Source organism: Myxocyprinus asiaticus, chromosome 44 (genome assembly GCF_019703515.2).
Source record: "Myxocyprinus asiaticus isolate MX2 ecotype Aquarium Trade chromosome 44, UBuf_Myxa_2, whole genome shotgun sequence".
NCBI lineage: Eukaryota > Metazoa > Chordata > Actinopteri > Cypriniformes > Catostomidae > Myxocyprinus > Myxocyprinus asiaticus.
The window spans coordinates 26554049-26566546 of record NC_059387.1 but is presented as its reverse complement, the minus strand read 5'-3'; the positions used below and the strand labels follow the sequence as shown (position 1 = coordinate 26566546).

The window sequence follows — 12498 nt, the reverse complement described above, 5'->3', positions numbered from 1 at the left end:
AGGCTATATTATTTGTATGTAACTAATTAAAAAGGCATTCTAATATAAGCTGTAAAAGGGAAATATTGGTTTGGGATGTGCTGCATTAGGAGAACTTTTCCATGTCATCATAGAGAAGGAACATACAGTAACTAAAAATGAAGCAAAAATTACTTAGTTTGAGATATTTTCTGTTCTATTACAATCATGTACTGAGATAAGTACAGCATTTGGATAAAGATGATCTGTAATGCGAAGCTATAAGACAGGCACTGCTGGCCACATTCAGTAGTCGAACGGATCATTGGAGAGACATGTCTCACCAGAAACAGTATTGTACAGCTGCAAACAGGTACAGCAATGCATATAATATGTGCATCAAATGTGCTGCCTGCTCCACTTCATCCCGACACTCATCGCAATGAAACCCCCGTTCTAGTCTAATAAAAACATTATGAAAAGTACACTTGCCATTCAGCTGTTTATATATATATATATATATATATATATAAAAATACCAGTCAAATATAAAATCTTAGTAGTCCGATGACATCAGACAATGCTGCACAAAGAATTTTAATCATTTTAATTTTGTTTCCAGTACTAAATATTTAACTTCTCAATAAAAACACACTTAAAATGATTTAAAAGTTTTTCTGAGAAGCAAAATTGCTTTGGTTATATTTATGTCTGCATAGATAAAAAAACATTTTGCCAAGGGATATTCAAGATATATTCTTTGAAAACAAGTTAATATCTTAATAAATAATGTTTCTTTATGGTGCAGCATCTAAACTTTGGGCACATGTGACATTTACAGTCTTATCTCTTATAATACAGTTTCTCGTACCGTTAAACGCAGTAATCACATGTCTAGATGGTAAAATGCATATGGTAATTGTATGCAGTTGAGGATATGCATAGTAAAAACAGGTGTTTTACACTCCATATATGGTTATTTTGGGGAGGAGACGGGGTGGGGAACGAATCACGTGCATGTACACACAGTCTTCTGTTAGCTGGGATTTATTAAGGGCACTATGCGCAGGTTCTGGCGAACATACGGTTTTATAAATCGAAATTTATTTTTTTTTGTACGTACACAAAATCTGACTTTTGTGCTTATGCACACTTTTAGGAAGTAATCTAAGCAGAGTTTTATACATGAGGCCCTTGGAACTGCTACATTGCTGTGCCTTTACTGGAAAATAACTGCACACTTTAGAACATCCATCAACTAATCAGAATCAAGCATTCAACAGACACGTGGTGTAAGTACATTTATATTCTGGTCTCAGAATATCAGAATGACATTTTCAGAATGAGATTTTTTCACCTATTTTATCATCTGCCAGTAGGGCTGGGCGATATGGCAAAAAAATAAAATCTCGATTTTTTTATCAAACTTATGTACGATTCACGATTCTATTTTTTATTGTATTTATTTTTTCAATTTTTAAATGTACTCCAACATGATTCAAATTGTATGTTCTTTATTAGAATGCAAGGCAACCTGGTTAGAGAAATCCAAGTTCTTTTCATTATATAAATCTATAAATTATCAAGTTTATCTAGAAAGTACTTGTATATAAAACAAATTGTATGTATATTCATAAACCCCTGCAGATAGAGACGGGCCCTCTAGCGGTTCATGCTGAACAAGGCAGCTGAAATAATTTATCATTATAATTCAACAAGCAAAGTTTGTCAAAATGATTGCTTGCCAAATGTTGGCTATAGATGCAGTACACTTGAAACACGTCACAGAACAAAGCAATAATTAGCGATCTATCTGAATCATCATGGCAAAAGGAGCGGCAGATGTTTGATTCTCCCATATATGGCATCTCCATGATTTGAAATGAAGCGCCCATAACTGTCACGTAACTAACGCTTTTTTATGGGTAAAGTAAAGAAAGGAGACCATTCATCAACATGTGCATGCCAAGGCCATTTATGGTCTTAAGCCGGTGTATACATGCATGATGGACGAAGCTGAGCTACAATCACATTGTGTACAATCGTACATGGAATATTACCGCTGTCTTTTTTTATCCGTTTCCGAGTTGTTAACCTATCACGTTCATTTGGAGAGCACCACACATGTGAAGTTGATCAGATCGGGAGCGGCATTAAGACAAGCACTGTGAAGTCTTTTTCTTTTCTTTATTCTGCCTTTGGTGGATTTTCAATGTATCTAACTTTAGCATTTGCTATATTTTTTGCAAAATCTCGATTTCACAATTTAAAAAAAAAAAATCACATCAAAATGTAAATTAGAATTAATTGGAAAAATCTGGGAAAACCGCCCAGCCCTATTTGCCAGGTGAAAATTGTAAATCACATCACTTAGGAAGTACTATCACACCTCTTCTCAACAAGCCACATGGTTTGAGGTATCATTAATTTCTGTAACAAACAGTGCAGGACAATTTACATACCAAAGTTTAACAAACCAACAATTAATTTGAACTTTGCAGATGCTATTTGCACCTGGTGCAAATAATAGTACATGCTATTTACACCCCACTGCAAATAGTGGCATATATTATTTGCATCCCAACCCTGGTGCAAATAATGGTAGATACTAATTGCACCCTGGTGCAAATAGTGTCAGAAACTATTTGCACCCATTTTTAAAAACTAACATATAGAATATGGGCATCACTGCAGTGTGTTTATTGTTGTCCCACAGGCACACTACATTAACCCCTACCCCAAAACCTAACCCTAACCTTACCTTAGAAAAAATAACCTTGGGTTTACTACAGTAACCAATTTCACCATGGTATTTTGTTGTAAATTTACAGTAACCACCAAATGTATCGTGGTTATATTACCAACATATTACTGTAATAGCACCATGGTTAATTAAATTAAAACTATGGTTTCTGCCAAAAAAAAACATGGTTACTACAATATTACTATAGTAATACAGTGATGCAATCCACACACACAAGCAATGCCGAGACGTGGGAATTAGTGCGATCGACAGACCCCGCCTCCGGATCAAACCCTTCTCTGCCCTCCCTGACATTCAAAATGACCAAATTCCTACAATGTAATCCATTTATATTCATTTTTATCTGTTATTTTTAGTATTAAAGGAAATAGTGAGAGTGGAAACAAGAATTCGAATGGGGAAAAAGAGTGGGACAAAAGGCGGTATCAAACTGGGGGGTTGCTAGGACAACAGTACATATTCACACCATCTTTACACCTCATGCCACAGCAGCAAAACCTACTGTCTGATTTGTCATCTATTCGTGTCGTTTCACCAGACTATTGGGGTGCAAATACTGTAGCTGCACTGTGTGGCAGATGCTATTTACACCGGGATGCAAATAGTCAATCCATTTAAAGTTTTAAGTCAAGTTTAATACATAACGTAAAACATAAAATTACGTTGATGTACATCCTTGACCCAAAGTATGAGAAATTCATAGAAAGTTTTATGAAAATGTACTATTCCAAAAGAAAACAATTTAATGCTATATTAATGAGCCATTTCCCAATTAAAATTCACTATTCCTTTTCTTTCCATTTTGCTTCTTTAGACTCATACACAAACACAACCCAGGAAGAACAAAAACGTGTCAGAATTGTTTTATATATATATATATACGAATATGTCTTCTTCTGCAACACTTTAGAGGGCACTGGATGTCTCTTCTAGATCACAGAGGAGAAAAAAGGACTCCGATCTCTCTGGTATGGTTATATAATAATCAAGAGAGACTTGATGTTTTTTTTACAGCACTGGCTCTGTGATGTTGTGTCATAGAAGCACTGACAAAAACAAAAAACAAAAAAAAACAAAAAATCCTCCAGAAATGCACAGAAATGGATCAAAACAAATCTGTAATGCCCTGGCAGGGATTAGTCTTTGTAATTACTTGAGATCTCATTATCAAACAGCTGCTCTATCTAATTTAATCAGTATTTGGTGATAAGACATCTTGCATGCATTCAGCTGTGGAGTGGGGTGGCATTAAACAGGCTGTAGTCGAATCTTGCTGTCTCCTTAAGTAGGTCAACATGCAGGGCTTTTCTTCAGAGTTATGCAACTTCAGGGTTCTGGACTACAGAGATTCAAATACTCAAGAGAATAAGGGATATTTTTAAGAACGATATGCCTGAATTGTGAACACCAAATGTTTTTTATTGCTGCAGTTACAAGATTAGATATATTGATTTAGATGCTGTTTTCTATAATTGATGGTCTTTACTGTGTTGCAATCATGCAGTGTTTACGGCATTAACTCTTATCTGTAACACACATTATTTGCCTCCTCCCCCTCTTTCTCTCTCTTGGGATGACGGTATTACTGTTGGCCATACGTTGACATTATTAACACCCTCTCTTTCTAAATACAGTGAATCCCTGGATAGATTCAGGGTAAAACCTCAAATCCTCATCATACAGATCTTATTCAAGCTAGCGCCATCTTTGATTTTTAATGGGAATGACAACGAGGCTGTGAGGGATAGACTAACCATCTCTTCAGTGGCACGAACGGTAAAAAGCAGTAAAAAGCTCCTTAAGCAAATCTGATTTTCCACAACTCCTGTTGTCTTGAGTTCTTTGTATACTGAATGTTCTTGGACAGATTTTTTATCAATGTTTTGTCCATGGAACAATCCAGAAACACTTTAAACTGCAGTACAGCCCATTGAAGAGACTGTAAATCTATCCCTCACAGCCTCTTTGTCATTAACATTAAAAATCAAAGATGGCACTAGCGTGAATAAGGTCTATAGACTGTTTCCTATTCAGAGGCACACAGCTGGGCCTTACGCCCCGAAACGTCACAGTTCTGCCATGACCTCAGTTAACCTCTATTTAAAAGACTGACAATCCCTTAAGCAAACTCCAGCCTTCTATCTCTTCTGTACAGCCTCTTAACCGTTGCCCCAGGAAAAGAGTTTAAAGTCAACATAAAAATCCAAATTAACACTATTTACTTCCTTAATGCATCCTTCTGGTAGTATTATCAACGAATTGCGAAATCAAATTGGCCCTGTTTACTTTCTTAATGCAAGTTCCTGGTCTTATTGTGAATTACTCCTGTGGTGTTTGTGTGCGAATTGGTATTGCATGGCACTAGCAAAGCTAAGATAATTGGTTTGATTCTCAGGAATCACACAAACTGATTAAATATATACCTTAAATGCACCATTAGTCAATTTGAATAATCTTTCATGACATCTCTTTTCGAAATTATTTTAATATGTTCCTAGTGGTTCACTAATAATATTAGTAAAGTTTTTTTTTTTTTTTTTTTGCACAAAAAAAGTTACGTTTTTGTAAAATTTTATAATTTTCCACCCTCATTCTCACCCTCTGTCGGAAACGCTCAATTTTGGTGCTGCTTCTCCTTTAAGACTTGACAGTAAACACAAACTGTTATGTTTGACTCTCTGCTCTTGACTGACCTGTTCTCTCCTTGTCATCTCACTGCTCACCGCTGCTGGCTGGGGCTACAGAAGTGATAAGGTAACGTAGGTGTTGAAATGTTTTTGTTGTTGTTGAGGTGGTCAGATGCAAATGTCTACCACAGTGTGACATCACAATGTGGAGGAAGTAGAGAACATTTCGGCAGCTTGGTTTCAACAAAAGCTCTTTTTGCAGTGAGGAGGAAGTATTGAGTTCTTAAACTTATATTTTTATAGTACAATGACCTCTTATATGTCAAAAGATTGAGGGAAATTTTATTCCTCATGTCATGACCCCTTTAATCAAAATGCTTGCTCTGCCTAGGAAACAACTTTCCATTTGGTTGGACATCATCATAACAGTGTGCATGGGGGAAAATAGATAGCTAAACAGCCCTGCCAAATCCCTGTTCTCTAAACCCAAGTAACCTGGTTGCAGTCTCGCTGACATAATTTTTTACTTTGAAGATGAATATGGGAGATGTCGTAGTCGTGTTCAAGACATTTCACATAAAATCAATGTTATTAAACCTATTTTCTTTTTAATGCATGTCTTATTTTATACTATTCATCAGTACATGGTATATACATTTTTTTTTATAAAATGCTTGCCTTTTTAATCTTTTATCAGAATGTAATATTTAACTCCACCTCATTAGCAACTTTCCTTTTTTAATAACATTATTCCCCTCCAACAACCTGGATGTATTCTGGTATGTAGCATCCACTTTTAACCAACCAATTCCCAAGTAATAAAACAAGTCCCATCCAACACATTTTCTTTTTGAATATCCTGTTTCAACCAGATAAATGTTCGATTCTGCAGAAAAATGGGTCGCAAACAGTGTTTCAGTTTGCAAGTAGTGAGGAAAAGACACCAGGAAACTATCATGTTAGTACAGGGTCCAGTACAGAATATAACCCTGAAGTTACATCACATTTTAGACTAGTTTGTACAGTAATTACCACCAAAATGTAGCCTAATGATGCTTCAGAGTCAATTAGACAGAAGCTATGCAGGCGTTTTGGATTAGATCCAGGCGTTTGACCTGACCTGGGATGTTACAGTGACTTTCTAGAGCTGCCTGCTGAGGGCTGATGATAGCTCCAGGATGCTCTTGGGCCCTGTGCTGAGATACAAGAGGACATGGACTTCTGTTAGTCAAGCGTTTCTAAAGCACATATGCCTCTCAGTCTATACAGTTTCTACCTGAGTGACTGAGAGGAAAATGATGGAGCTCCCTCATCTGTGATGTATTGTAGCTGTGGCCAATGTGAAAGATCTTTGTATTGAACTACAGTAAATTGTCAATATTCATAACCTGCGATGATCACTCTGGCTCTCCCGAGCCTGAGATGTTGAAAAGCACTATTCTTTGTAAAGCTGCTTTGAAACAAAGTGTTTTGTGATAACTATAAAAATAACATTTAATTGAATAGCATGACTACTATGTTAATGTCCAAAATTATATAGTTATACCATTCCCTACAAGTACCCTTACAGTACCAAATACACATTTTTGTACGGTCAGGGTACTTTTTTTCTAAGGAATGGTAGCATGCCCAAAACCAGTACAGTGGTACTTTTTTGTAGGTGATTTACCATGGTACATGGTATTTGCCTGTTACAACAAAGCACTTAAAAGAATTCCATAGTATTACCACCATGGTTGCATCCAAAAACAATGGTATTACCATGGTACATGTCCAAAAAAACAAAAAAAAACAAAAAAAGGGAATTACCATGGTACCACATCCTAAACCATGGTAATACCATGACACTTTTTGTATGTGAAGCCACGCATATCATCCACATGTTTGAGCAAGGTTCTTTAGGAGTATTACCTTCTTTTAGTGGAAAACTGTGTTTTTTCCGCTGTTGTTTTCCATCATCTACTGGTAGAATATCTATCACCAGTCTGCTTTACTGTTTTCTGAGTGTTGCAGCCATATTGCCCCTCTGACATGGAGCAGGTGTGTTTTTCTGTGCATTACACACACTCTGATGAGAACACAGTGAAGCAGCAGGTGTCTAATTTCACCCTGCCTTCCTCTTCCTACACACACTCACACACACACACACACACACACACACACACACATCTTCAAACATCAGAAAATACACACTACTTCCATTACAAACCCACAATTTCACACGGTTAAAGGACACAGAGGGAGACACGGAGATAGAGAGATGGAGAGAAAGACAGAAGGAAAACAATTTTAACAATAGTTTAAAGGAAAGTTGAAAATCACTCACAGTCATACAGAAACTTACCACAAATACCAAAACAGAAACCATGAGGTGCTTCAGTTTGCTGTCCAGTACGACTCCTTCTCAGAAGCCACTTTCGAAAAGATGTTACATGAAAGGGTTTATTTTTATCATTAAAACATTAAAATATGAGCCATGTCATTTTATTTTGTGAAAATATGCATTACTGCATTTATAGGTTCCATTCACACAGCACAGGTTGGACGAACTCGCTCTCAAAATGCGGGTGTGACTCCTGAAAAGTTACAGTGCATCCGGAAAGTATTCACAGCGCTTCACTTTTTCCACATTTTGTTATGTTACAGCCTTATTCCAAAATGGATTAAATTCATTATTTTCCTCAGAATTCTACAAACAATACCCCATAATGACAACGTGAAAGAAGTTTGTTTGAAATCTTTGCAAATTTATTAAAAATAAAAAACGAAACTACACATGTACATAAGTATTCACAGCCTTTGCTCAATAATTTGTTGAAGCACCTTTGGCACCAATTACAGCCTCAAGTCTTTTTGAGTATGCTACAAGCTTGGCACACCTATTTTTGGGCAGTTTCTCCCATTCTTCTTTGCAGGACCTCTCAAGCTCCATCAGGTTGGATGGGAAGCGTCGGTGCACAGCCATTTTCAGATCTCTCCAGTGATGTTCAATCAGGTTCAAGTCTGGGCTCTGGCTGGGCCACTCAAGGACATTAACAGAGTTGTCCCATAGCCACTCCTTTGTTATCTTGGCTGTGTGCTTAGGGTCATTGTCCTGTTGGAAGATGAACCTTCACCCCAGTCTGAGGTCCAGAGTGCTCTGGAGCAGGTTTTCATCAAGGATGTCTCTGTACATTGCTGCATTCATCTTTCCCTCGATCCTGACTAGTCTCCCAGTTCCTGCCACTGAAAAACATCCCCACAGCATGATGCTGCCACCACCACCATGCTTCACTGTAGGGATGGTATTGGCCAGGTGATGAGCGGTGCCTGGTTTCCTCCAGACATGATGCTTGCCATTCAGGCCAAAGAGTTCAATCTTTGTTTCATCAGACCAGAGAATTTTGTTTCTCATGGTCTGAGAGTCCTGTGCCTTTTACTGAGGAGTGGCTTCCGTCTGGTCACTCTACCATACAGGCCTGATTGGTGGAGTGCTGCAGAGATGGTTGTTCTTCTGGAATGTTCTCCTCTCTCCACAGAGAAAAGCTGGAGCTCTGTCAGAGTGACCATCGGGTTCTTGGTCACCTCCCTGACTAAGGCCATTCTCCCCCGATCGCTCAGTTTGGCCGGGCGGCCAGCTCTAGGAAGAGTCCTGGTGGTTCCAAACTTCTTCCATTTAGAACCACTGTGCTCATTGGGACCTTCAATGCTGCAGACATTTTTCTGTACCCTTCCCCAGATCTGTGCCTCAATACAATCCTGTCTCGGAGGTCTACAGACAATTCCTTGGACTTCATGGCTTGGTTTGTGCTCTGACCTGCGCTGTTAACTGTGGGACCTTATATAGACAGGTGTGTGCCTTTCCAAATCATGTCCAATCAACTGAATTTATCACAGGTGGACTCCAATCAAGTTGTAGAAACATCTCAAGGATGATCAGTGGAAACAGGATGCACCTAAGCTCAATTTTGAGTGTCATGGCAAAGGCTGTGAATACTTATGTACATGTGTAGTTTCGTTTTTTATTTTTAATAAATTTGCAAAGATTTCAAACAAACTTCTTTCACGTTGTCATTATGGGGTATTGTTTGTAGAATTTTGAGGAAAATAATGAATTTAATCCATTTTGGAATAAGGCTGTAACATAACAAAATGTGGAAAAAGTGAAGCGCTGTGAATACTTTCCGGATGCACTGTAAGTCAGTTTGGTTTTACGATGCAGTTGTCACTCTTGTTTATAATCGAACTGTGTGTGCACTTAACCATATTTAGCACTCTAAAACAGGACCGACAACCGTATTCTTCAGCTGTGTAAACGTAGCCATAGTTTAATAACATGCTACGATATTCCTGAACTTGAGCAGTATTGAACTTTATGATAGAGAAGTATCTGATTTGATTTTCTGAAAATCATTTTTTACAAGAGAAGTGCAGCAATGTAAAATTATGCATATAAATGGATAAACTAGGCCAGTATTTCAGATTTGGGGTCCTTCTCCTCTACATTTTGGTCTTGGTCTATGAAAGCATCACTTAACACATTGTAATTTTTAGCAGTAAATCATTACTGACATCTTGGTTTGACTTAGTGCCAAGAGAATAGGGGACTTTGCAAATCCTCTATATACAGGAAGACATTATTTAAAGGGGGTTTTATTGGTGTATTTCCTGTCCCATAACTCCTCCTGGTGGTCAAAATTAAAATAACAATTTTGTACAATGGGCCCAATCATTTGAATGCCTGAACCCTGCACTTGTGTTCAGAAGTGTAGAGATTAGATTTAATATATAATATATATTTAAATCTAAAGTGTTAGATTTATATATATATATATATATATATATATTATTATTATTATTATTATTATTATTTATTTTTTATGTTTTATTTTTTTTTTCTGAATCTCTTCAAGAAGGATTTCTGCATGAACTTCAAATAACATATCACTAGTGTTCTTGAAACAGAACTGAAACAAGGTGGCTTTGTGGTGTAATCATTTGATCTGTATCATTACAAATACATGTAATTTGATTCTGCAAAATTTGCTGTTTGTAATTTCTTTTATTGCTTGTTCTTTATTTTATCTTATATTTCTTTTTTCATACCTATAAAGAAACGTTACAGAAATTAAAGTTCTGTCATTACATATTGTCTTTTCATTTACAGTATTGCGGTCCATAATTCTGCACCGATAAACATATGATATATAAGCATGTAAAGCAGAATACATTAATTTTGAGCTAAAGTGCGATAAAGGCAACATTTTGCATGAAACAGTCACTAGAACAGCATATATTTGTATTTGATAATTTTAGGTATAAAAAATATAATTTATTATTATTTATTATGTATTAAAATGATTACATAATACATTTTAGGTCTACTATAAGATATAAAATCAAGTCAGTAAGCATAGACTAAACCATACTTCACAAACAATACTTTATTTCTGTCCTTTTTGTTTCCCCTGTGTGCATCCCTTTCCTTGTTAATTTTTTTTTTGTCTTGTGTTTCTGTTCTTTTGGCGCTGCAAGCCTTTTGGATCAGAGTTTTGATTCGGCTGCATTTTTCTCCGGTTCACCATTGCCGTAACTTTTTTGATCCAGGCTGAGTTTGGATCATAACATCTTGCTTTCCTCTTTTCAGTCAACAAGCTAGAGAAGCAACAAAAATGAAAGAGAAAGGCAGAGGAAAAAGAATTATGAGATTGAAAAAATAGCCATGTGTTTAATTCTGGATGACTTGTGTTACACTATCTTTTAAAGCACTATAAGATCCAGAGCTTCAAAAAAACAAATCTTAATGGAAAAAAAGAAAAAAAAAAGTTCTAAGGATTATTAAAGTTATTAGGAATATTTAATTATAATAAGTAAAAAGTAAAAAATTCTTAACTTCTAATAGTTTAATGAATTCTGATCCCCCGGTAATCCCTGTAATGTAACCTTAATTTATTTAGTCTGAGTGTATGCTAACTTACACAATAGCATTGATGTGGCAAAGTCCTGCTCTCTGAATCGTATAATCCACCACTTTGTTTTTAGGTATTCGCTTGTTGCTTGTCTTCAAACAGCAGTTTGAAGAAGGCTTACTTGTTACTGCATGACAAAAATAACTTTCTCATAAAACTTCACAAAGGATTCTCACAGCTTTTAAAAGCATTTCTTTAAGCACAGCGTGTTTGAGCACACTGAACTTTGAATCCCAGGCATTATGAATGTATAACAAACGCGTCAATGTTTAGCTCACCTGTAGTGAAACAGAACAGAAACAATGCCATGCAGAAAGGAAGACAGACAATTGGCTTCATCGTAGCTGAGAGATGTGTGGACAGACACGGACTGAAACTACACTTACACAACCGTACTATTTCACACTTTCAGTTCCTCCACTCTGTCGTGCACACACACATCCCTCAACCCCCTACACAAAAAAGAAAGTGTGTACAGTATGTGTGCGTGTATGCATGTGACTGAGTGTGCTTAGAGAGAGGCGATGAGTGGAAAGAAGCCATCACTGATCATGTCTAGTCGCTGTGGTCTTCCACCTATGTAGCTCACCCCAGTGTGGGTGCATTTAAATGGAGTTGCATTGCAGATAAATGTCCAATTATAGAACAGCATTGCATCTTTTGCTCTGATAACACATACTTCATGTATTTCACATGCAATCTTTCACCAAATTACATGATGTTGCATGATAAAATGATGCTCACTGAGGCAGTAGATGCAATGCAGGAAAGCTTTAGTATACATAACGATTTATAAAAGAGTGCCATTTCTATAACTTTAAGGAACAGTTCCACACAAAAATGAAATCTCTGTCACCATTTTACGCATATCATTTCAAACTTGTATGACTTTCTTTCTTCTGTGGAGCACAAAAGGAAACGGTATAACAATATATATGTCCCTGGCTAAATGGCAGAACATAGGGACTCAATTTAATGCTTAATAAAAACGTAGTCTATGCGAGATGTGTATTAAATTAAGTCTTCTGAAGGCGTACGATCATTTTGTATGATGAATTATTATGCGTTAAAAAGTGAGTCCCTATTCAAATTTGCCACGTTAAGTAACCGGATGCAGTGTACCACAGATGCAGAAGCATGAATGAGATAGTAAGAGCTGCGATAGAGGGTAAGAGATTATTTGTAAATAACTTACATTTCA

The 12498-nt window shown here is 36.7% G+C and overlaps 1 protein-coding gene across 1 annotated transcript; it reads right to left on the bottom strand.

The window, feature by feature from the left end:
* Positions 1–10754: 10754 nt before the first annotated feature.
* On the bottom strand, positions 10755–11740 carry LOC127434100 (C-C motif chemokine 20-like). The gene is made up of 3 exons (XM_051686576.1): positions 11576–11740; positions 11307–11424; positions 10755–10983 (listed from the first exon to the last, which is right to left on the bottom strand). The coding sequence occupies exons 1-3, from the start codon at positions 11634–11636 to the stop codon at positions 10818–10820; spliced, it is 345 nt and encodes a 114-aa protein (XP_051542536.1). The 5' UTR covers positions 11637–11740; the 3' UTR covers positions 10755–10817.
* Between the last annotated feature and the right edge of the window lie 758 nt (positions 11741–12498).